This window comes from Jatropha curcas, chromosome 6 (genome assembly GCF_041381405.1).
Source record: "Jatropha curcas cultivar XTBG-Jc1 chromosome 6, XTBG_Jcur_1.0, whole genome shotgun sequence".
In the NCBI taxonomy this organism is placed as follows: domain Eukaryota; kingdom Viridiplantae; phylum Streptophyta; class Magnoliopsida; order Malpighiales; family Euphorbiaceae; genus Jatropha; species Jatropha curcas.
This window is the reverse complement of record NC_143156.1, coordinates 25,554,548-25,581,445: the sequence shown is the minus strand read 5'-3', so window position 1 is coordinate 25,581,445 and position 26,898 is coordinate 25,554,548. Positions and strand designations below refer to the sequence as shown.

Below are 26,898 nucleotides of genomic sequence, written 5' to 3'. Positions count from 1 at the left end.
AAGCCAAACAAACGACATGTACCTATATAATTTCTAACTGCAATTATTCTGCTTAGTACCAATATTTCATATTTTTATCAAAGATGCCCGGTCCATAAGTGGACATAAAAATCTCAACAAGTAGAGGAAACTGTAAAAATATAAAAACAGTAACGGGAATACTGGCCAACAAAATTATAGGAATGATTAGTTTCAAATCTCCATCTAGCATTATTATAAGAGTAGCACAAAATGATATCATCATGGCTGCAATGGAAAAGAAAAGGGTAGAAAGACCGATGATCATCTTTCTTGGCAATGATTCAAGAAAATCTTCTTCTCCATAACGCGAAGTCAAGACTCCTAAAAACATTAATACTGAAGTTGAGGAGGCAAATAGAGAAATTGCATCAGCTACAATAAAAACCTTGAATGCTTTCTCACGTAAAAATATTGGAAATCCAGTTTCTTGAATATTTCCACCAGGAACAGTAAATACTGTAGTAAACATAATTGTAATGATAAGAGCACCTACGACTGTGGAAGATTTTGCAATCCCTTTCATCCATTTCTCCCCGTCTTCCTTCAATTTCTTATGGCTTTTTGTAAACAATTGCCAAGGATTTTCATCATCTTTGTTGACATACAGTTTCAATGTAGGTTTAACAATACTTTCTACTTCCTGCATTGAAAACAAATACAATAATATTGATTTTAGTGTAAGTCTGAATGATTTTTTTTTTTTTTTTTGATTGCTATTCATTCTTCTCCTCTTATTACCTTATACCATTGCAGTTCTCTTTGCATTTGCAGAGCTGGACTTGAAATATGAGCAAGTCTATTTGGAGATGCCAACATTCCTGCTACATGTAACGTGTTATTATTATTTGTATCGAATCCATAAATCAAGAAATTCTTCCATCCTCCGACTGCATATATAAGGCTGAAAACTTTTTCTTGCCGATGTTGGATAGCATATTCGATTATGCTTCTAAATCTGGTATTTTCCAGTATGAAAATCGAAGGATTGACTTTTAATATTTCAATAACAATTTCGATTGTCCCATGTTCAATTGCAGAGAATAACGCTCTGTCTAATCCTTTTTCTACGATATCTGGAAAATTTGTAATCGAAGTGCCTTCAAATATATAATTTATAATTTGGATAACTGAGCTGTGTGTCAACTTCATATCATAAATTTGCTTAAATCCTTCAATAAAAAGCAAGACACAGATAAGTAAGAATGGCAAATTCAATCAACTTTAATAAGTTCAAGAAATGAAATAAATGAGATTGGAAGTTAGGATGTTACCAAATATTTCTTGGACAATTGAGCCCAGGCTTCGGAGCCCTGCAAAAACTGCAATATTCAAAATTTCATATTTCAATTGTTCTGAAGAGAAAATATTTCAATTATAAGTGGACATGTTAGTTAACAACAAATCATAAATTTCTTTGAAGCGCAAATAGTTCTGGTATAAAATTAAAAATAAATGACAATGCATATTTATATTAATAGCCTTTCGCAACTGAATATTTTTCTTTTGATCACTTAGCACAAGCCAATTAATTTTGTAGTTCATTTCATTTACCTTACCCAATCCAAAATTTAACTCAAAATTTATCTTTTAATATAAAAAATTATATACAAGAAAATTATAAAAATGATCCATTTATACACAGAAGAAAGAATACGAGAAGTGAGAGGTTTCAGATTTAAAATCTTTCAACCACGGTCTATTAGTCCTTCCACTGATTTTTTTTGTTTTTTTAAAAAGAACCACGGTCTATTAGACCTTCTACTGACTTAAAAAAAAAAAAAAAAGAGAACATGAAGGATAGAGAAAACGACGGAAAAAGGAAAAAAAAATTTACGTTAATAAGTATTTTGTAATTAAATTAGTGTCAAAATATGGTTTTTTTTTTTAATGTTTGACTTATTGGTTAAAGTTGAAACTACTTTCTCATATTTTAAGGTACAATAAATTATTTTTATAGTTTTAAAAATGCAAAAGTTTTTAGTTATAAGGCCAAGTAAATATTCTTTTTCTATGCAATAATTTAAACTAATTTCTTTTTCTAGGAGATTTTTGGTAGATGTTGTTTTTATAGTATTTTAATATGATTTTATTAGGATTTTTAGTGTTTTTAATTACTTTAATTAGTTTTATTTATATTTTTATTTATAGAATTATAGTTTCATTGAATCAATATTTCACTTTATTTGTAGGAATTTTACAGGATTTCTCTAGAAAAGCACCCAAAAGTGACTAAAATCTAATTGGGCCGCCGACATTCAGCAAGAAGCATGCCTAGGTCGTGCTACACAGTACCCCCGTGCTACTCTTTAGAATTCAACTTGGGCCAAGATTTCATATTAAGCCCTTGCTGCTTAAATGGATCTGCATGAGAATCTTATGGAACATGCCTTATCAAGCTATTATGGAACGTGCCTTATCAAGCTAGAATCCTATTTAGATACTGGGAGAGTTCTAATTGGGAATAAATACAAAACTCAAATAGTTTCATATCTCTAAAAGATTCTTTTCTCGATAAGGATTCACTTTTCTAAATGAATTCAAAGATATTCCAAAGAGTCTATAAAAAAGACAGAGATTAGCCATCGTTGAGGATTATTCATTGTATATTCCATCTCTTGTTCTATTATTCTCTACATAGTTGCTCTCTTTTTAAAATTTCAAGTATTCAAGTTAATGCCAAGATTCAAGGAAGTCGCTCAAGCCTATTATCTACTAGTTTTTATTTTTAAACTCTCTTCTTGTTTATTATTCTTTATGAAATTATTTACAAGTTTAACTAAGTTTAAATTATTTACTATGTCGAACTAAAACTTTTTACCAGGATAATGATGTAGTTTAAATTCAACTCTAATTTATAATATTAGATTTGATTTTTTTATTCAAGTAAAATTTATTATTGATCTTAATCACCGTCGAGAAAAGGGTTTTTGATATGAATAGGATAATAAATTTCTTGGGAATAATAGGGTAATAAATTTTATGGGAATAATAACTTGATGACAAGAGCTAAATGGTTTAACTCGTCGGAGGTTTTCATAAAATTAAAGACCTCAATTTGTGGATTCCTGAATAATCACAAGAACTTAATGATTTAATCTATGTTTGGTTGCGCCATTGAGAGATGGGTAATTGAAGTAGATTAAAATAGCTAATAAAACATCAAGAAAGCTTATCAGCAACTTTAGGGTTATTTCTTCTTTTTTAATAATTAGAATTCATTATCAAGCTAATAGGATAAATTAGATAGAATTAGGTTAAGTCAAAATCCCTAGTAACATTTAAACCTTTATTTCTTTTCAACAATTACTTGCTTGATTTCTTTCTCATTACTTTATTTTATTTCTTTTATTTTAAATTAATTCTTCTTATTGTCATTTGAATAATGGTAGGTTAACATAATCTTAGTACTTGGTATGCAATCCTTGTGAGAACGATACTCCACTTATTCTTTATTACTTGTTTGTGATTTCATGTACTTGAAAATTTTAATTGTTAGGTTTATGGCGCTTTGCAGGGGATTGACATTAGCAATATAAATACCAATTAACCTATTATTAATTTAAATATTTTTTATTTTAGTTTTTTTGTTTATTAATTGAAATATTTGTTTATATTATTTGTAGTTTTTCTTTTCTTTTATTAATTTTTACTTTTGTTATTTTTTTGTGAATTATTTTGAAATGTTTCATCAACAAGTAGTCGCAAGTTTTAGTCAACAATATTCGGAACCATTTTATGCCGCTTGGGCAACATTTAATGATTTGTTGAAGAGATTTTCTTATCATAATTACACATGTAAGTGTCTCAATTTTATATTCTACTTTGCATTAGATGAACAAACAAGAAGTTGGGTAGATATTGAATTTTCGGCAACCGTTATTCATCTTTTAGAAAGTAGCTATGAAGATATACTTTATATGTTAAATGATATGATGGATTTTGAATACCGTTGGCATTGTGATTATTTTTTGTAGGGTTGGGATCACCAATACCCCTCAAATTTTGAGGATGAAAAGAAAAAGAAGAATTTAGAGGATTTGATTGCTGCCTCACTAAATCTTACATGGAATTCATAAATGAAACTCATGAGAGTTTTAAGATTCAACAAGAGATGATCAAGAATTTGGAGGTACGACTAGAGCAATTGGAAACAATGGTAGCTAATAAATATCAAGATGACGAGTGCAAGTTAGATTATGAGAAAACTTCATGGAAAATTGCAACTTTAGAAGAATTAAATCCTACGTGTGGAGAATGCAATTCCTTTGAAGACAGATTAAGTCTCACTTTTTTGTTTTGAGATACGACTGTTAATGATAATGAAGAAAATGAGGTACAACTAGAAGAGGCATTTGAAGATATTTTAAACGAAGACAAATAGAAAGCAATATTGATGGATGAGGAAATAACTGAGAATATTAAGTTGAGCTCATAAATGATTTTTATACATACATCACCGAAAGATTTTTTTTTTTCGAATGATATCACATTTAATAAATTGTGTTCTCCATGATCTAATACAGTTCTTTCTCAAATTATCATTTAAAGCTAGATGCTGTTGACAAGAGGAGCATAATTTTTTCTAAAGTAGCCAATTTTGAGAGCGTTTCCAATCAAGATCCATGTTTGATGTTACATGATATATATTATGGGTGAAATCCGTTATTTAATGAACTTATCAAAAGTCGAGTTTAAAGACTTTAAACAAAAACGATAATGGGAGGTAACTCATATTTCTTTCTCTTTTTAGTTTTAATTTCATTTTTTTCTCTTTTGTTTTTTGAGTATTAAGTTAGAAAATTTTAAATTTTTAGTTAGTCTTTTAATAAATCCAACTTGAACTAAATTTTTGCAGGTGGAATGGGCTAAAATCAGAGTTGTACGGCTTGGTGTGCTAATTAGCACATCTATACTAATTTTTCCAGCTCAAGGATGTAAAACTTCCAGTGTGTTGTTACACAGGCTGGCCGTGCTCAGTTGCACTGCCGTGCAACTTAAACTGAAAAAAGATTTTCAAGGCGCAGCTGAACCGCGCACAAGGACACGGCCTTGTCACTGCCGATTTGCATATTATGAGGCTGTCTATATTTATATAGTCTGACCATGCCTCAAGTGGAGCCCATGATCCTTTTGTTCTTTTTTTTTTTTTTTTTTATCTCGTTTATAGCACCTCAACATTTCTTTATATATATATATATATATATATATATATATATATATATATATATATATATATATATTGTTTTCAACCATAAAAAAAAACAGAAAGTGGACACACTAGGTCGTGTGCCTATATATATATATATATAATTTTATTATTTTAAATTACTTTTATTTTTTTCTTTAACCATTATTTTTTTTTTCATTTTTTTTATTATCATGGAACATGCCTTATCAAGCTAGAATCCTATTTAGACATTAAGAGTTCTTATTGAGAAAAAATACAAAACCTTAGTAGTTTTTTATCTCTAAAAGATTTATTTTTAAATAAAGATTCACTTTCTTAAATGAATTCGAAGATATTTTAGAGAGTCTATAAAAAGAGAGAGATCAGCCATCATTCTATCTCTTATTTTATTGTTCTCTATATAGTTGCTCTCTTTTTAAGATTCAAGGAAGCTGCTCAAGCTTATCGTCGATTAGTTTTAATTTCTAAACTCTTTTCTTGTTTATTATTCTTTATAAGATTGTTTTAAATTTAATTAAGTTTAAATTATTTCCTATGTCGAACTAAAACTTTTTAAGAGAAATATGATATAGTTTAAATTTAATTTCAATTTATAATATTAGATTTAATTTTCTTTATTGAAATAAAATTTACCAGATCGTGCACTTGCGAATTTGAAAATTAATTTTTTAAAATTATTTTCTAGGTTCTCAACATATCAATTATAAGACTATTTATTTTCAAAAAGTAACTATAGCCTGTAAAATATTTTTATTTCTATTGATTTTTTGAAGTCGAAGGCAAGAAATCATACCGCTTAGTAAAACGTTGCTCCCATTCAATTGGCCACTTTGCTCAATCATTATGTTAACGTCTCTAGAAAAGACAGGTACTTGCACTTGAATACCTTCAAGGATAATAAACTCGTTAAATAACTTTTTCAAAATATATTTCATTCTATTAATTAGCAAAATGAATAGTACAAACATCAATTAATGTACTAACCCGAGTATATCCACCGTTTCCAAGAGGGTAAACGGCTGCTACTAGGAAATAATTCAGACATGAACGATAATTCAATAAGAGGGTTAGTGTTGAAATGTGTTTTTGTAACGGCCAACATTGGGCAACGCTGGATCAAATCCAGTGAAATCTCTTGCATTTGTCAAAAGAAACAAAACAAGTGGAGGAATAGAATGAGAAATTAGTAAAAAGACTAAAATACCTCTATCAATAAATTTATTATAAATTAATTTTTTTTCAATTAATATTTTACTATAGATTAAAATTCAATACATTTCTTTTCTTTTTTCTTTTTACCAAGTTTCAGTATAAAAAATCACTTAGTCTGTCATTAACGGGAACATGCTGTAAGAAAATGTTACTATCGAAGTATGTGGGATTAAATATTAAGTAAATTACATGTAAAGAGGAAGGTAAGCTAATTAAAATGACTTAAATCATTTTATGTTAAAGATAAACCCAATTCATTATGAGCATACTCTTAGGGCTCAGATTCTTAACATTTAGACTGTGTTTGGCAATAATGTTTTAAGTAGTTTTTTATAGTGTTCGGTAACATAGCATTTTGAACTAGTTTTTAGAGGTTAAAACATGGTTTTATAAAAAGTTAAAACATCTAACAACTATCAAAATAACTACTTTTGCCGAACAGACGCTTAGCCTATATTTAAAGTGAATTTAATAATTAATCAAAATTTTGAAACTCATTATTTGAAATGATATTCTTTAGCCAATAAAATAAAGGAAGAGATATTCTTACCAAACATTTTGTTGAAAAAAGACGAGTGGAGAAGCAGAGCTCCAAAAGTACCATTCTCGGGAAGTAGCAATTCAAATGGAGTCTTGGAATATAAAAACCGAGTTAGCTCTCTAAAGCCTTTTCCGCATGCAGTGATGACAGGTAATTCTGTGCCTAGTGGTACAGTAACTAAATTATTGTTCTTTTTGAATAGCAAATCCACTGTCCTCATGCATCCATTACTAACAGCAATAAAGAAAGCAGTGGTCTTTCTATCATCCAGTATTTGTAAGTCTTCGACTGACATTGAATTCACGAGCTCTTTCACAATATTTTCTTTGTCGCTTATAGTCGCTAGATGAAGAGCTGTCAAGCCACCCAATGCTATCTTTTTGTTTATTGCATCTGGATGAGACTTAAGGAATCCCTTAACACCATTCAAATCCCCTTTTTCTATGACTCGGCACAGAGGTAGAAACCTTTTGTATGGATCCTCCTTCCCTACAAATTTTAATTAGTGACGTACTTCATTAAGATACTTACATGCAAATACTGCAATTCCTACTTCAATATTGACTTAATTTTATGACCTTTTGTATTATTTATTTATTTTGTTTTTATGTTTGAATCTCCTTTTGCAAATACATATGAGAATGTTAGGTAAGTCCTCTATCTCTCCATGTTAAGATAAATATGCAATATCCATATTTAAGAAGTAGGTCAAGTGTTAAGGCATGCATGCTAGAGTTTAGTCACAATCTCTGCAAAGTTAGGGTTTGATACTTGCGAAAAACACTTATGGAGAGAGAAAAAACGAACTCCAATTTGAGATTATTCTTATTAATTAAGAAAAATAAGATAATATAAACTTTATTTCTATTCAAGAGAAACTAACTACAAAGAGACACTCTTTTATTGAAATTTTACAAATACCAAACAAGAATAAGACTACATACAGAAATGAGCAAGTCTGTATAAATATAAAAGTAATAATCTTCCATTAAATTTAAACTACCTAAACGTAGACATTAGATCTAAAGATATCTAATGATTTGCTACTTATAAAACTGGTAATTCCTTATTGATGTATTATTTAATATATTTATTATTATAATAAAAAATTTATTTTATCGATCTAAAAGATATTAATGCGAGAAGTTCATCAACAAGAAAAATATCAAATATCCTTTTCATAAATAATTAAAATATTAAATTTAAAAATTATTGATCTAATATTTGCCTTCTAAAATGAAATAAAAAAATATATTTGCTGTATAAGATCATTACGTAAATAATATTTTAAATTTATTGTGTTGTTGATCATAATATAATTTTTATATACTCCTACATTTTTAATTATAATGTATACATAACTCAACTTTTTTTACTAAAATTATTTTATAATTTATGTAATTGTAATTGTTTAATTTGAATTTTATTTGTGATCTACGAAAAACAATTCAAAGCTTAATTTTTTAAAATTATTTATTATAAGTTTGACTTTATATAAAAAAAAGTTTATCCTCTATTAGATTTCAAAACAGTAATAATAACAGGATTAACCGAACACATCAATAATAATTGCATTATCCGAATACAAATTTAAAATATAATGGTTGATAATCAAATTTATAGTGCTCACTTTAATTTTTAATTTTAAAATTTAATATTTGTACTTTTTAAAATTTTATTGTAAAATGCATAAAAGACATAACCAATTGCTTGAAATATAAAACTTAGTTTCGTATTAGAATTAATCATAAATTATATGAACCATACTATAAATTTTTTTTTAATATGGATTAAGATCGTTTGTATATTTTTATAAAATACTTATCTTAAAATGTCATTTATTGTGTTTAAAATAATTTCAAATACCCTATTATTTATATTAAAATCATGTTTTAATATTCCACTTTCACTTGCAATCAATAGAAATATTTCATATTAATTTAGTATTATGCGAAAAAAAAATCTTAGAAAATTACATTGCATTTTAGGGGGAAAAAGGATTTTCTAAAAGCTTAAAAAAATTTCAAAAAGAAAAAAAAAATATAACCTTATGACTTACCTTGCAAGTTAGCATGTTCAAATGGCATATAAAAAATAGTTTCTCTATCCGTACAGAATTTTTGAGTCCTGTGTTTTAGTAAAAGCCCCAAATTTTATTGAATAAAAAATACAAGCCTTCTTTAAGATATATATAGTTATCATAATTTACGTTATAGACATGTTTTAACTATATGTATGTATATATATAAGAATTCAATTACCTGCAGGATCTTGATTTACTGATTCCTTTTTCTCGTGCATTTTTGCCAAAGTCTCCCAACAAACTTTAGCAGAGTCGGTTTCTCCGATCTGAGAAAGTTTTTCGAACGTGCAAGAAATTTGAATGGCATGTAAAGCAGCTGCATTCTTTTTCCTCCAAGCTTTAAATTCAGCTTCAGCCTCTTCTCGACTTGGAGGTTCATTGGTTTCTTCAATAACATCCCACAGATCGTTCGCTAACAAATAGTTCCTAATGCAAGCACTCCAGTTTTGATAATTATTGTCAGCTAAAAATTCAGGAACTATATAATTTGCTGCCATGGATAATCTGTCAAGACAGTATAGAAAATGACAAACAATGAATTATTCCAAATGCAATCAATTTGAAAGAAATAATAACCTTGAAATGAAATTTAAAAAAAAAAAAAAAAAAAAAAACCTTACTTTTGGAAGTTTAATTAGGCTCCTTCAAATTCTTCTTCTTCTTCAACCTCTTAAGTTTTGAATTGAGCAGCATTTGAATTTATGGAAATTAAATGGAAAAGTTTATCACGTATAAAGTCAGACCACAATATATAAAGAAGTGATACCAACTACAAACCAAAAGTCTTTAATAATAATAATAATAATAATAATAATAAAATATTATCAACTATACCCATTATTACTTATTTTTATGGTCGGTGGGGCTGGTTCATTAATTTGACCAACCTATGCAAATTGATAAAATTCTGAACGTGCCAAAGATTGGTGAGGGAATTATATAAAAATAACTCTATTTAGGTTCGCCATAAAAAATTAGAGAATATTTAAAAAAAATTTAAAATTTAAATATTTATGAAAAATAATTTTTAGAAAAAACTTTAAGAAAAAAACTAATAAAAAGCTTAACTTTAATTTATTTGTTTTAAAAAAAGGCTTGAACTTTTTTTTTTAGAAAAAGCCTTGAACTTAATTTTTTTCAGAACGAAAACAGGTATTTATAGTAAATTCAAAAATTAACTTTCCACAAATACTCTTAAAATTAACCGTTATATAATTGTTAGGATGGTTAATTAAAAAATTTTACAAAAATATTTGAAAAAATAAAAAAAAATTTGTTGGAATCAGGTGGAACTGTCGATTCTAACCGGTTCAAAAAAAAGCTCATTCCAGCCAGTTTCGAGCAGTTATAGAACTATTGATTCACAGTGTCTTAAAAGTTAAAACCGAAATCAGACGGCAGACCTCACTTCTAATTCCGATTTTACGCGATTTCGATTCCTTATAGTTTTGATTCCGGTTCCAATTTCCACCGGTTCCAAATTCACGATTTCTTCAATTTCAAAAATCGTGAAATGATGACCCTGAACTCTATTCATACGAGAAGGTGGAGGATAGAGAAGTGCTTAGCGTTTGACTTTTTAGGCTAACGAAAAAATGTTAGGAAAAGAAAAAGAAAATTGCCCTGACTGGATCAAGGTTGGACTGGGTTGAACCAGTTCAACTGGATTTTCTATTTTTTTTTTTTGCATAATATTATATTGCCCCCCTAAACTTTTATAAAAAAAAGTCTGATTTAGTACATAAAATTTAGAATGACCTTATTGACTATTGGATTTTATTTTTTATAATCTATACACATCTAAAAAAAAATCTGAAATACATGCGCGATGAAGCGTGTTAAGTGACTTGAAAATGTCATACATGTCACTTTATATGTCATATCATCAAAGTTGGTCAAAAATTTATGTGCCATGTCATCAAAGTTGGTCAAAAGAAAAGAGGTTAGGTTAATTGAGCTATGTACAGCATATGAAGTGGACGAGGTTTGGGCTTCGTGAGGTAAGCTACTCAAAGTCCACCTTCAAAAGTAATTGTCGATATTAAAGATACCAGAGTTAATTTTTGAGAAAAAAATATTAAAAATGGAAAATGGCAAAAACAAAACAGTAATAGTTGTTAATCGCAATTGAAGAGATGAAATCAAACATGCTATAAAAAAGCTCTTTGTACAAATCCAAGCAAGCAGTCCGCTCTATATCTGTCTCCTTAATTCAAATTGCCATCAATAATTTCTACCGAAGTCAACTTCTTTTCTTTTTTTGGTTAGACTTACGATGAATAAAAAACGAAGGATTCGTAAATCCACAATGTCCCCTTGAAGTTTTGCTTCTTCTTAGAGACTATCGATTGAACGATAATGAAAAAAGACAAAATAAAAATAAAATCGACAATGAGCAAGATTAGAAATTTTGAAAATAGAGTTGTAGGCATACTTAGAAAGTTTTAGGAAAAAGAAACTGAGAAAGAAGGGATGTTGAATCGAACGAGGTAAGATGGCATCGAGCATGGAAATATAATTGCCATTTGAATTACTATTAATCCACGTCATCATATGTGTGATTTACCCAATACTTTTTACTCTGTTCAGATGTGTATAGATTACAAAAAATATAATGTAGAGGGCTACAAGGTCACTTTGAAAGTAAAGGGTGCTAGAAGACTTTTTAATAAAAGTTAAATGGGCAATTTATGTATTCGGTCTAATTTTTGAATTTTTAATATTTTATATAAGTAGATATATACATTGTTTAAGCGCAACAAAATTATTTTCACAATAATAAATATATATAATATATCATTCTCGTCAAATATTGATCTTGTATAATAAAATAATATATATATATAAATATAGAAAAATTTGAACTAATAATTATCAAAATTTTAAATCATATAATAATTAAATACTTAAAAATTCAAATCGCACAGTTCAATTTAGGTTGAAAACTCAAATTTAAGTTCATCAAACACACAAATCATACCAAATACATATAAAAAAATAAGACCACCTTTACTTAAATAACAACATATTTTTATAAAAAATCCGATTTTTATCAATCATCCAATTCGGTTTTTCAAAAAATTTGATTTTTCTAAAAATCGAGCCAACTTCCGAACCAGACAACGGGCTGGTTTCCATTTTAACCGATTTGACTGGCCGGTCTAGTCCGATTCCAATGACACTAGGAATTTGTAAAGAATAATTTGATAAAGATAAATGAGAATTGCAGGTTCCAATTATAAAAGTCGGTTAGTTTAATTACTGACTTGAATTGAAAAGGGATAATTGCAATTTTGGTGTATAAATTTTGCAAAACTTTCTATTTTGGTGTATGAGTAGAAAAAAAATTAACAATTTGATAAATAGACTCTTCATTTTGTAACAATTGCGTATATTTTGCACATTGGACAGTTGAAATCTCTTTATGATATCTGGGTCCCACTTATTCATAGATTTTTTACTTCTTAAGCGTGAAATAAGATTCGACGCGGATTAAAATCTCTGTCTCTCCCCGGTTGAGAATAAACAAATTAAAAGAAAAAAATTTCAAACTCTGTGACCGAGTTAGCGAGTCACGGACAGTGAGTGACAGTGACATGGATGATGGGAATAGAGACTAAGGTAGAAATAAAGAAAAAGGTAGGAAAAGAGATAGAAATGGAGAGGGCTTTTCAATGAAGAGAAGAATGAATGATATCTTGGATGAGTTTGGATGGCTAGATAGGAGGAGACCTCAAGGCCAAGTTGATTTATTTTCTATGAATTCACGGGTAAGCAAGTGATTTGATAGAGATGAGGAGAAATTTATTTTTCAGAGAAAGAAAGATAACAATATCGACTTAATGAATGGAAAAAGAGGAGATAGAGGGGTGGATTCAGGGTTAGGAACGATGAGAAAAGGTTAAGGAGACAAAAGGGTTCTCATATTGATAGGATGACAAGGACAATTGTGATGACAACGGAGATGAGAGAAAGGAGTTAATGGGTTGTCTTTAGGATTTGGCTTTTCCGGCCTCCAGCGAGTTCTAGTGGGTAAGCTTAATATCAAATCGCTCTTCCCTCATCGCTGAGTTGCTATCTAGCCTTCTTTTGGTTGATCGATGCACCTGGAGAGCAGATTGAAACTTCAAAGGTCCTATAGTTTTCCTCTTTGCTTTTTCCAGCTAAGATCGTTGTCTTCTAACTAAATCAGAGCTCGATATAGGTATAATTTGACTCACCTTCACCTAATCTAAGATTTAAGTTTATTAATTTCTAGTTGCATAGTTGGAATCAAAAATACCCAAAATGGGTGAATGACTGAATGTTCTTTGGTCGATTCTAGCGAAATGGTTCAATATATGTGAAAATTAATACAACATTTATGATCCTTGCATTATAACAAACATTTTGATATGTTATTTTCTCATTTTGCTGAAGTTTTGAGATTCTGGCCAACCTGTACAATGGCAATGACAGTGTCTCCGATGAAGGAAAGTGAGCAATACCATTTTCGAGCTCTGAATTGCACAAAGGGAGAGGATAGAGGATGGTATTGAGGTCATCTCAACCCCTTTGAATTTTTAGTCCTTGTGGCACTCCACGTAGGATCTTATTTAGTGCCTAAGAAGCAAAAAGCATATGAACAAGTGAAACCCAACCATCCCACAGGGATTTTGGATTATTTACATGTACAAAATACGTTTAATTATTAAAAAAAAAAGAATTTATTTATCAGATTATTAACTTTTTACGTTCATACATCAAATAAAAACTTTTGTAAATCTTATAAACTAAAATTGTAATTATCCTAATTGAAAAGGATACCTATGCATACGTGTTTGTAGGGGTGGCCACGGTTCTGGAACCGAACTGAAAATTAACGGTTTCAGTTACGGTTTGGAACCGAACGGTTTCGGTTTCGGTTTTGATTCCTCAATGGTTCCAAAATCGACGGTTCAGGCGGATTCTTCGACCGATTTTCCGACGGTTCCGGCCGGTTTTAGATGGAACTAGAACTGTCGGTTCCGACTGAAGTTGAAACCGCTGGTTCACGGTTCCAAAACTGGTGGAACCGGAACCAAACCGGTTTGGACTGGTTTCAGTTTCGGTTCAGACCGGTTCCGGTTCCCACCGGTTCGGAACCGATGGTTCTGGTTCCGAAAACCGGATTTTGGCCACCCTATGTGTCTGAAAGACAAAAAAAAAAAATAATAATAAATAAATACCAAATGAGGTAAGTTGGTGAATTTAATAGGATTGAAGGCTAAATATGTAATTTTCGGATTGACAAAGGTTCAATAGGTTTAATGTGTTATATATATAAGTTGTTGCTTGGAAGCAAGCATTTCTAGATATCATGTCACGTGGACCACTCTTAATCTCTGTCTTCTATTCTAATCAAATATCAGAAAGATTATTCCCTAAAAAAAAAAAACAAAAGCAAAAGTAGAAAAGGAGGACAAACTACTTGCTTCTATTATTTCATGGATTACTTCCCTTGCAAGAGTTAATTATCAAGAACTAAAGCAACACACCAATTTTTTAATTATTAGTGAAATTTCAATGATGAAATTCAAACATTTTACGAATTTATGAAATTCCTTTTAATTATATAATTGTTTAGTTGAGAAAAAGATCACCATACATCAAATTAACAAATTTTATATTTTATGAATGATAGAATTTAAATTATTTAATTTCTTTCCAAAAGTATCCTTCAAATCCATAGATTTTATACTTTTTATGCTAACCAAATGCGAAATTCTATAGATTTTATATTCTATCAATGGAAACAACCACTTATTTTATTTTTGAGAATATATATATATATATATATATATATATATATAACTAAAAAGCTTATACTACATTCTCTCAGTTGTTGAACTAGGTAGATTATAGAAAGGCAACAACAACTTCAACTTTATATATACTACTAAAACCCTATAAATATATATATGGCTCCTATCACCACCCTCTTCTTCTTCCTACTCTCTTCTTTTGATCTTCTCACCAACCCTCAATTCTTAGCATTCCATTCTTTAACTTATCAAGAACCTTCATTAAGATATGGTTTTGCTCTCATGGATTTTCTGAGCTTCCAATGATCATCTCTGCTAATTGTAAGCCTTTTCACTTGGGAACAATCTATTGGTGCTTTTTTCTTTTTCTCTTGTTTATATCTTCTCTTTGTTTATTGAAGTTACAATGAGCAAATCTTGTTATACGAACGGCTTTGTTTAGATCACTATTTTTGAATAATTTAATTTTTATATTCCATTTTTGTTTGCATTCTGTCATCATCTTTATATATATATATATATATATATATATATATATATATATATTCATATGTTTGTGGAACTTTCAAGTTTGTCTTTTGTTCTTCGTGATTTATAATACTGTTTTAAAATATGAAATTAGAAATCAATGAATTTATCAACAATATTATTCCATTCCACAGTATTCTCATATCATTTTTCTAATAATTTGGTTAAAAATAAATCATTTTTAATAATCACTTAAACTATTAAAAAAGGGCAATCATTAGTAGAGGCTAAAGATTTGTTTTGCTTAATTATTAATTAAAGTTGAAAATTTCTAGCCGTTGTTGATAGTTAATAATTAATGCTGGGTTGCAATTACATAATATATAATATATATATATATATATATATATATATATATATATATATATATATTATATGTTTAGTAACATTTTACAAATAATTGCAGTTGAGACATTAAATTGTTATTAAGGACAAATTTTACTCCTTACAATATGACTTGAATTATTTTTTTTTTTATTTTAACTTATTATTTAAAGAAAATAAAAAGCATAAGAATATTATGATTTATATATATTATTTTATTATTATTTTTGGCTTATAATACTATAATTTTTCTAGCATGAATCCAAATATATAATAACTATTTATTAGTTTTGCTAATAATTTATAATCATATAAAAAGTTAACTTATTTACTTTAAAATTTTTATATACTTAAGTTATTAAATATAATAATTTTAATAAGAAAAATATGTAGCTCCATAGAAGTAATAATGTCTGCAAGAAAACAAATACAGAGTTTACTTAAAATTTTATATATTAAATAATTAGTATTATAATTTTAATAAAAAAAAATATGCAGTTCCACGGAAGTAATAAATAATAATGGGCACAAGAAAACAAATACAGGACGAAATTGATAATTTTCATTCGAAATTAAGGAAGAATGTAAAATAGCTGCAAGAAAGAAAAAATTTGGACCATTTCTCGATTTATGCGTGTCATCCTTGCGCAGGGGCCATGCTAATCTTCTCTGTATCGTTCCAATTTTATCGGATGTCCCCGAAGGGACAGTTGCAGCATCTCACACTTGAACTTATAAATGTTTCCTTTCTGAAATATTTAAGCAATGTGGGATTCGTTCAATTCTAACGAGTTGGTTGTTTAAGTCAACTTGATATGACGCTACACGTGGGCCCTGTACTTTTAACGTGTCTTAAAGAAGGGTCAGTGATCCATTGCTCGCTCCTCTTTGGATGTGCGACAGCTGTCTCTAACTTCATCTAATTGCGTGTTTTGCGAAGCTACAGTTCATTTTCTTCTCCATTATAATTCTCACTTTTCGTGGGCCACGTTTTGGGCTTACAAGTTCTATGCTGTAGCCCAATAAACAATTTTGCAAGTACAAAGATAGCTAATTAGTTGTTTTTTTTTTCTAAATTTAATTATTCGTGTAGTTATCATGTCAATTTAATAATGATATTGAAATATTTGTGTGATTTCACGGATTAATTACTTAATTTTTAATTCTCCATATTAATTGAGAATTAAAAAGAAGCGCTGACACCTTTATAAATATAAAAGTTTGGTTTTCTTTTTCTATATAGAAAAAATCTTCACTCTAATAAAAAAATAAAAATTCCTTTAAAAAAAAAAAAAAAAAGTAATCAATAAGGTGTGACTTTGTAATTTTAGTTTTCTATTATTACATCAAATATCATTTACGGGCCAATTTTTCCAATCACTGACACGTTGTCGTTGAGGTTATCCACCCTTGGTTTCGTAAATTTCGTTTTGGGTCTTTCTTGCGAGAAATATAGTTGACAGACAAATTAAACACTCCAGCTAAAGCAACTACATAAAAATTCTGAAAGAAAACACTTCGCAATCCAAGAGAGATATGCATCTATGGCCCTCAATGAGAATAAGAGACTCTTTCAAGATCGGATATCTGAAAAAACTGGAATGGAACCTCCAGAGGATGAACAGCGAGAAGAAGCGGTCTCAACAAAGCAGTAGCAACCAAGAGAAACTCTTAGACGATGATACTGTTGAAAAAGTAAACGGTGTCGTTGATGGAAGAGTTTCAGAAGATACATCCCTTTCAAAGAATTCTTGTTTAGTGAAATCTGCTTTGGTTTGCAGAGAAGTTCTCATGGTTCTCACTTGCTGCTACTGTTGTTTCTGCTGTGGAGGTAAGTTGATTTCTTTGCTTCCCTTTTAATTTTTCGTTGCATTTTTATTTGTTTGTTTATGAATTTGTGTTGGAATCGTTGCTCATTGATGTGGGTTTTATTTTATACGTTGAGTTTGTATATGTTGATTTTCTGGATTTGGGTTGAGAAAATTCTACGTGGTATTTGCTTGATGGGTCTGTATTATGATTAATTTGGCTTCTAATGTATTTATTTCTTGAATTCTATTTGAATTCAATCGATGACTTACATTATACGACTTTGTACGTCTGTTTCCGTTTTAGGAATAGAATCTTTGGGTTAATTGATGAATTAGAGGAAGTTTGGCTGTGACTTTGAAGGGAATTAATGTTGATAGTTCGAGCTTAACAAATGGTATCATTTTGTTGTCTTTTGAGTGGGAAGAAAAATTTTCATAAGATGAGCCTTGTGGCCTTCAACTGGGAGTTTTTTGGAATATAATTTGTAACAAAAAGGACGGTAAGGTATTAGTTGCTTCTTCTCTCTGCAATGTCTTCCTACTCTTTGCGTCCTTTTTATTGTGCATTCATATGCTACTATAAACTCAAGGGAGATTAGGATCATATTAGTAAGTGCATTCATTTCCTAGTAGTCCTCTGAGCAAATAAAAAATGTGGGAAGATGAGAGAGGGACTCTAAGGCTTCATTTAGCATTTCTATTCCATCAGCTTTTCAATATTTTTTTTCCACGGAAGGGGAGGTAGAAATGCCTTTTGATATACTTTGGAAAAGCGAGAATGATATTGCTAAAAGCTAGTCAAACCTACCTGTCAATGGGAAAAGCATTTTGCAAATTCAGGTTTATTTGCCAGACATGCTTTCCTATCACAATAAGATTAGATTGTTAGGTGGTCCTTGCTTTCTAAAATTGGACTAGAGGTCAAACCGGTCCATGGCCGTTCTACAATTAGATTGAATGAAACAGAGGTGCTTCGTTGCATTTCTTTTGACATCACATGAGTGGAGGGGGGCATTGAGAAGATTATCCTGAAATCAAAATAAATTGGTCGATATAGAGAAGTCCTTATTTATTTTTATATAGTTATGGGTAAAATGGCTAGAATGCTACATGCTGGTGTGAGCACAGGTATTGAGTGCATAACTGTATAAAATGCTAAGATGAATATTGGCAACACAAGGTGGATGGGATAAGAAACGAGTGCATGTGTGTGAAGATCACAAGTAGAATAGCTATCAAGATGGGATAATGGAGATGAGTGATTGCATACAAATATCAAGGTTGAAGAAAAGGTAAGATAGACAAAAAGTGACACAAACAGAAGCGATTAGAAGAGAAGAAGTGTCTACTTAGATGACCTCAACTAACTTGGAACTGAAATTTAATTGGGTCGAGTGACTTGCATGATTATTTTGAGTAACATGTAATGCTGCTGTACTATTTATTTAGGCAATGTTAGGAGGGACTTGTAGATATGGAATGAATGAGAGTCGAGTATATAACCAAGCCTTGACTGGTGCTCTTAGATCAGCATCCCGATTAATTATGATGTTCCTGTTGGAATTTTGAAATTTTGTGTTATTGGAAATGAGTGATGTTACGAACCAATTGTCTTTGACTTGCCAAAATGCAAGTGTAGAAATTAATTATCTGTATTAACTTGGCTTTACTTTTGGTCTCTGTTTGTTTTCTAAGACACTGTTTGGTTTAGAGGTTCATTTGGATTTTGATATCAGGAGAAATATAATATTATGGTGAATGCTGTCTTTTAAGCAATCAGATTTAGAGTGTAATTTATATTCAATTATCGCATTACAAGTTATGAGGGTGTCTACCACCTTCCTAGAAAAACTCAAGAATTCTTGTGGCATTAGCATTAGGTGACGGTTGAGAATTAGAAGCAAAAGCAGTGATACAATGTGTGAACCATAGCGATTTATTTCTTTAAATTCTCATTTTGGTCTGCCATAATTTGGTTTCTGACAGTATATGTGGATAAAATAATTTGGACTGAGTGTTAAGGATTACTTATTGAGCAAGTTGTTTCAAGAATCAAAGTTCTGCTGGAGGGTAATGAGCTGAATAAATTAAAATAGACATTAATGGATAAAAATCTACTACTTCCTATAATTCTCAACTGCCTTTATAGTTCATACATTTTTTTTTTGCCACTTCTTAAAAACTCATCCAAAATCCCCCATATCTCTCTCCTCTTCCGCACCTCCTATATTGTGCCAGTGATTTAATCAAATACCTAGAAAGCATGAGCACAGAAAAACGGAATTCCAGCAGATATGCAAGTATCCCTTCATAAATTACCTCTTAAAACTAATGAGATTGTGCTTACCAATGTTCGAGCTTAACTTATCTAATGACTTCACTGGTCATCTCTACATCAAGCACATGATAGGACAACTATTTGATTCAATTATTTGTTTCTGACATGTATTTGCTGGATTTCTGCTTTTATGGGTACACAAGCATTCTCACATTACTTGACAATTCAGCACTAATGATTTGAATTGGATAGGATCAGAACTTTATGAAAAGGGGGAAAAGTTTTAGTGTTGGAAGGGGCATATAATTTGTGATATGACAGCAATAGATAATCACAAGCTCTCTCCCAATGAATAAAAGCTCTAAACTCTTAGCCGATGATATCTCCACAGATCATTCCTCTGATTTAGGAACAGATTACAATTAATTTCCTGTAATTAATCTCTGTAATTCCTTTCCATATTCTGTTTGTATTCTCCCTATTTAAAGGGCCTTATACATCAATACAAATCATCAAGAATTCCAAATCCTCAAACACTTTCATGGTATCAGAGCTTCGGTTCTGAAAATTATCCCTCCCTCTCCTTTCTCTCTCATATTTTTTAGCTGCTGCCGCCGATAGCCATGACACAAACACCCACCTCCATTCACCCTGCCTACTCTGTGACTAACATCCAATCAAAAATAAGAACCCTAGATGGTAGCACAGTTACATACACATCATGGGTGAAATTATTCAAGTTTCATTCTATTGCATACCGTGTTCTTGATCACATTGATGACACGCCACCCCCAGCCTCTACAGATCCATCATACAGTGCTTGGAAAGAAATAGATGCCTTGGTGTCTCAATGGATTTACAGTACCGTGTCTGATGAACTGCTCACCCGCATCCTCGACACTGAAGCTACGGCTAGAAAAACATGGCTGAAACTTGAGAAAATCTTCCTTAGCAACAAGAAAGCAAAAGCGGCAGCTCTTGAAACAAAATTCGTTAATCTCACCCTTGCAGCCTGCAGTTCCGTTGATGATTACTGCAAGAAATTGAAAGACATCGCCGACCAACTGAACGATGTTGACCAACCAGTTACAGAATCCCGATTGGTCTTACAACTGGTTCGTGGCCTTCCTCAAGAATTCGACGCCATAGCTTCTCTTATTAACTCACAAAACGCAGACTGGGACCTTGCACGAACCATGTTGAATGATGAGGTCATTCGCCAGGCTGCACGACAACAAACCACCTCTGTCCTTGTCGCTCCAACCACGCAGACAAACCAAACCCAGCCGGCCACAACTCAACAACCTGAAAACAATCAGCCTCACAACAGTTCTTACCACTCCAATTATAGAGGCCATGGTCGAGGCAGACGTGGCAGAGGCAGAGGACGCGGCTACAGGGGAAACTCTCCGGGGACTCCTTGGGCTATAACCCATCAGTCCGCCAATCAAACCTACCCAAAATGGGCTTGGTGGAACACTCCACCTTGTCCCTACCCAACACAAACTCCATGGCCACCAAATCATATTCAAAACACACCCAATGCCCATTATGCCGCTTATTCAGAACAGCAGCCATACGGCCCAGCACCACCATATCCCCCTCCACCGCATACTGGATATGATGCTTTAAGTCCTTCCGATCTCAGCCAAGCTTATAACACGATGCAACTCAACTACACAGATCCAAATCTGATCATGGATACAGGGGCAGAACGTCATGTCACCGACAACCGAGGTATGATTCGCAACCCTGACTCTTTTCCTGTTAACACTAAACTTTTAGTCGGCAACGGACACTATTTACCAATTGAGGGCTCAGGAACAGGTTACCTTCCCATCTTTAACCGTACATACATCCTCCCAAACATACTTTACAGCCCACAGATCATTAAAAATTTATTATCTGTCCGCCGTTTTACACGTGATAACAATATTTCTGTTGAATTTGACCCTTTTGGTTTCTCTTTGAAGGACCTCAAAACAGGACAGCTCCTTTCCCGCCACAATAGTACCGGAGATCTCTATCCTGTCACTCCACCAACCCTACCACCACAAGCTTGTTCAATCACATCTCCCAATTTACCTTGGCACGATCGCCTCGGTCACCCTGGCACACAAGTTTTAGATGTTTTAACCAAACAGTTTGGTCTTCCTTGTAATAAGAACAAGCATTTATTTTTTTGCAATTCTTGTCATTTATCTAATAGCAAACGATTACCTTTTTATGAGTCAAATTCCTTTACTTTTTCACCATTTGATATAATACACTGTGACTTGTGGACCTCCCCTATTCCAACCAAATCTGGATATAAATACTACATGGTGCTAATTGATAATTTTTCCAATTATGTGTGGGTATACCCTCTCAAGTTCAAATCTGAAACTTTCACCACCTTTACTAAATTCCATAAACTCATAGCCACCCAATTCAACCGCAATATCAAAACTTTTCAATGTGACTTGGGGGGAGAATTTGACAACCATAACTTCAAAATTTTTGCCCAACAACATGGTCTGTTATTCCGTTTTTCATGCCCCCAAACATCTTCCCAAAATGGTCGGGCTGAACGCATGATTCGTCGTCTCAACGACATCATCCGCTCACTCCTCATCCATGCTCAATTACCACCTATGTTTTGGGTCGAAGCACTTCACACTGCTGCCTATCTCCATAACATCCTTCCAACCAAACGTCTCAATTATTTCACACCCACTTTTGCCTTATATCTCCGCCACCCGACATACGATCACTTACGTGTGTTCGGGTGTGCTTGTTATCCCAATACCTCCGCAACCCAACCCCACAAATTACACCCAAGATCCGTTAGATGCATCTTCCTTGGATACCCTCCAGATTTTAGGGGATACCGATGCTTTGACCCTACAACCGGGAAGATCCACATATCACGACATGTAACCTTTGATGAACAAACTTTCCCATACACCATTCCAACTCCACCCAAAACATACACATTTCTTGATGAACAACCACCACCAGGATTTCAGTTTATACAACCTCACCCAACACCAAACACCACCCAAACCCAAAAACGCCCAATCTCTCACCCCATAATATACACCCGCCGCCATAAACAACAGCCCCTTAACCCAGTCTCACAAAATCCCAACACTCAGACCACCGCTGTATCAAAACCTGCACAGAATACTCATCAAATGACCACCCGCTCCAAAGCTCGCCATGCCCTTATGACCACCTCAATTTCACCAATACCCACCTCTTATGCAAAAGCTTTTTCTGACCCTCATTGGTTAAGTGCTATGCAGGCTGAGTTTCGTGCTTTGCAGGAAAATGATACATGGGAACTCGTGCCTCGTCCTCCTGACCGACCAGTCATTCGGTGTATGTGGCTTTTTCGACACAAATTTAAATCAGATGGGTCACTTCAAAGGTACAAAGCACGTTTGGTGGTAAATGGCAAATCTCAAACGGTGGGCATTGACTGTGACGATACTTTTAGTCCCGTAGTGAAACCCGCTACTATACGGACTGTGTTATCCATTGCAGTTTCCCGTTCTTGGCCAATACACCAGTTGGATGTCAAAAACGCGTTTTTACATGGGCATTTAAATGAAACTGTTTTTATGCATCAACCCCCGGGTTTCACAGATAGAAGATACCCTCATTTTGTGTGCAGATTGAAAAAATCCCTTTATGGGCTCAAACAGGCTCCACGGGCATGGTACACCAGATTTGCAGCCCATCTGCTGTCTCATGGGTTTCGCAGCAGTGTGTGTGACAATTCCCTATTCATTTTCTCAAAGGGAAATCAGCTTGCTTATTTACTTCTGTATGTTGATGATATAGTGCTCACTGCCTCTTCTAATGAGTTATTGCAGAATATTATCCGCATGCTCTCACGAGAGTTTGCAATGACAGATTTGGGCCGGGTGCATCATTTCCTGGGAATCAAAGTGACACGGACATCTGGTGGGTTATTTTTGGATCAGTCTCAATACACAAAGGATATCATCTCCAGAGCTTCAATGTCCTCTTGCAAACCGTGTGCCACCCCAGTCGATCTATCATCAAAACTGAGTGCTTCTGATGGACCTCTCTTCCATGATCCAACATTATACCGCAGTCTTGTTGGCGCATTACAGTATCTCACATTCACACGCCCAGATATATCATATGCTGTTCAACAAATATGCCTCTTCATGCATGAACCGCGGGATCCACACTATGCCTTTCTCAAAAGAATAATCCGATATTTACAAGGCACAGTTGACTACGGTATAAGAATTGGCAAGACAAATACACATACCTTGGTAGCATACTCAGACGCAGATTGGGGTGGATGCCCAGACTCCAGAAGATCAACTAGTGGCTACTGTGTTTTCCTTGGTGATAATTTGATTTCATGGTCTTCAAAACGGCAGCCTACTATCTCACGGTCTAGTGCAGAGGCAGAATATAGAGGAGTAGCCAATGCTGTTGCAGAGACCACCTGGCTTCGCAATTTACTTCTGGAATTACACCTCTCACTTCAGCAGGCCTCTGTCGTATATTGTGACAATGTTTCCGCAGTGTATATGTCTGACAATCCTGTCCAGCATCAACGCACAAAACACATTGAGATCGACATACACTTTGTACGGGAGAAAGTTCGAATAGGCTACATTCGGGTCTCACATGTCCCATCTGCTTTTCAATATGCTGACATCTTCACCAAAGGCCTATCTCGACAGTTGTTCCAGTCATTTCGATCCAGCTTGAGCGTCTGTCCTCCGCCAGCTCAAACTGCGGGGGAGTCTTAGCCGATGATATCTCCACAGATCATTCCTCTGATTTAGGAACAGATTACAATTAATTTCCTGTAATTAATCTCTGTAATTCCTTTCCATATTCTGTTTGTATTCTCCCTATTTAAAGGGCCTTATACATCAATACAAATCATCAAGAATTCCAAATCCTCAAACACTTTCATAAACGAGGTTTTTCTTTTTCTTTTTTACTTTCTAATTTTATTTTTTTTTTTGAAATTTGTTTCTACTTTGTATTCCTTTATTTTTTTTCTTCTGAGTTCTGAATTTGTGGTGCTGTATTGAAATTGACCATAATTCATATTTTGTGGGTTTGGGGGAAGGTATAAGGTAAGATGAGGATGGAATTGTTTTGTTGGAAATGTCTATTTTAATGTCGGAGGTAGGGCTAACAAACGAGCTGAGCTGACTCTGTTGAGGTCGATTTGAGCTTGAAAAACCAAACTCATGCTCAGTTCATTCGTAGTTTATAATTTTTTTTTTTTTTTTTTTAAATTGCCTCGTTACAAGCTTGAACTCGAGTATGAGTTTAGCTTGTTTATTAAACGAGCTAGATAAGCAAGCTCGAGTTTGGCTGGTTAAGCTTATCGAACAAATGCGGTCTAATGAGGCTACTATGAGCAGTTCATTAGCCACTTGGCTCACTTTCAAGCCTTGTTGGTGGTCGAAAATGGGTCCTGTTTTGGAAGTTTGCTTGAGTGGATATGTCTGTTGGAGCAATATTCTCTCTTCAGAACAAGAATCCTTCAATAGCTGGTTATATTGGCTGGTCTAAAGGGATGATAAGGAAGCCACATTTGTGAGGTCTGCCAATCATTGAGAGAATGACCTCTATGATGAACTTTTTGGTTAGGCTTATAGAGCAAGAGTGGGTGAAGATTCATAAGGCTGGCATCATTTTCTATGAATTAGAAGCTTGAAATTAAAATCTAAATGCTAAATTACAGGGCTAGGTTCAGGTGAAGATAGATTTTTGATACAAGGACTGTCACATAAACTGGGTTTTCTTTCTTTGGATGCCTTCATATCAAAGGATACCAAAGTTGAAGTAAGAGATCATTTGTACTTGTAAATGCTAATTTGATGGTCATCTATATGGTATATGTGAGTATCAGCACCATTGTGCCTAATATGGATGCTTGAATGGAGAGCTACACCCATGCCTTTATGGGATATATACAGGCCTCCTAAGACACATGTTTATTAAAACGGAAGGGGGTCATCTGTCCATCTTTTTCGTCCCTTTTTCTATTTTCTGTTAAATTCTGGAATTCACTTCTCATTTCTACTTACCTCTTCTTAATTTTCCTTTTTTACATGTAGGGAAAACTACAATTGTTTTTGTTAGGACAATAATCATTCTTGCTATTGTTCCCAAAGAAAGCATGATTTAATGCATAAATGAGGTTTTACTTCTCATTAAGGCAAATAATCTGTCATCAAATGATTCATTGATTTACTTTTCATATACTTTGCATGCTAAAATTTCTGATATCCTATTACTTGATTGCAAGAAATCATTAACTGGCATAATTGTTTTTTTTTTTTTTTTCCTTTCAGCATGTGTTGATGAAGATGAAGATTGATGCTTTGTTTGGCAGATCATTTTGGTGACTGAAGATTTCCCTGTACTGTTAAAATTATAGAAGATGAAAATTAGGAGAAAAGTTTCTGTACAGTTTTGCTATATATTTGGTGATGTATCATTTCACCAAATTGTTACACTGCTAAGCCTTAGAGTGTAACTGCATTTTCTCCTCAAATAAGAAAAAGGAAAAAAAAAAAAGAGTGTAACTGTATTTAATCCTTAGATGAAACTGATATAGATTTGTTACCAAATGTTTTGTGTTTGTTTATGAGCATGGAAAATGCCAAGTGTTTGTTGCTTGTGATTATGGTTTTTGGATTATTTGCACACAACTCACATGGTGAATGGTCAACAGTTGTCCTCTTCATCCTATCAACAAATATTATCTCTAATTTTTCTTTCAATATATATATATATATATATATATATATATATATATATATTAAGCATTTCAAAAGTTAAAACGGCCAAATACTAAAAGTAAAAAGTTATAGATAATTTAGACACCAATAAAGTAATTAATAATGTTATTAATGTAATGGGTGTTTTATAAAATTTATAAGATGAACACTAATTTTATATTATTCCTCATTAATTAATTCATTTTATTATTGTCAATATATTAATTATGAATTAAAATACTATATATTTTCTCTGTTGACAATTATAAATCGTTTTAAATTTTTTTTCTTGTAGATTAAAGAATCAATTAATTATCTTAAATCATTTAATTCTTGGAGTACTATTAATTAGA

At 32.3% G+C, this 26,898-nt stretch overlaps 2 protein-coding genes, 1 long non-coding RNA gene and 1 other non-coding gene across 5 annotated transcripts; 2 read left to right on the top strand and 2 right to left on the bottom strand.

The window, feature by feature from the left end:
• Positions 1-52: 52 nt before the first annotated feature.
• Positions 53-9,543, bottom strand: LOC105650939 (uncharacterized). Its single transcript, XM_037639889.2, has 7 exons — positions 9,224-9,543; positions 6,972-7,451; positions 6,194-6,343; positions 6,003-6,095; positions 1,293-1,340; positions 760-1,190; positions 53-661 (listed from the first exon to the last, which is right to left on the bottom strand). Exons 1-7 carry the CDS (start codon positions 9,540-9,542, stop codon positions 53-55), a joined length of 2,130 nt encoding a protein of 709 aa, XP_037495817.2. The 5' UTR covers position 9,543.
• Positions 9,544-12,538: 2,995 nt separating this feature from the next.
• On the top strand, positions 12,539-13,920 carry LOC119370886 (uncharacterized). Its single transcript, XR_005178435.2, has 2 exons — positions 12,539-13,249; positions 13,465-13,920. It is a non-coding gene; the product is annotated as an uncharacterized LOC119370886 (long non-coding RNA).
• Positions 13,921-16,160: 2,240 nt separating this feature from the next.
• Positions 16,161-26,451, top strand: LOC105650901 (retrovirus-related Pol polyprotein from transposon RE2). 2 transcript variants are annotated; one of them, XM_089722745.1, is made up of 2 exons: positions 16,161-17,511; positions 23,670-24,711. In XM_089722745.1, the coding sequence occupies exons 1-2, from the start codon at positions 17,217-17,219 to the stop codon at positions 24,548-24,550; spliced, it is 1,176 nt and encodes a 391-aa protein (XP_089578871.1). In that variant the 5' UTR covers positions 16,161-17,216; the 3' UTR covers positions 24,551-24,711. The 2 variants fall into 2 exon arrangements, with proteins under 2 accessions (XP_089578871.1, XP_012093252.1); XM_012237862.4 differs by lacking the exon at positions 23,670-24,711 and adding an exon at positions 26,117-26,451 and having other exon boundaries at positions 17,041-17,511.
• Positions 16,286-16,388, bottom strand: LOC119370887 (U6 spliceosomal RNA). The gene has a single exon (XR_005178436.1). It is a non-coding gene; the product is annotated as a U6 spliceosomal RNA (small nuclear RNA).
• Positions 26,452-26,898: the final 447 nt, after the last annotated feature.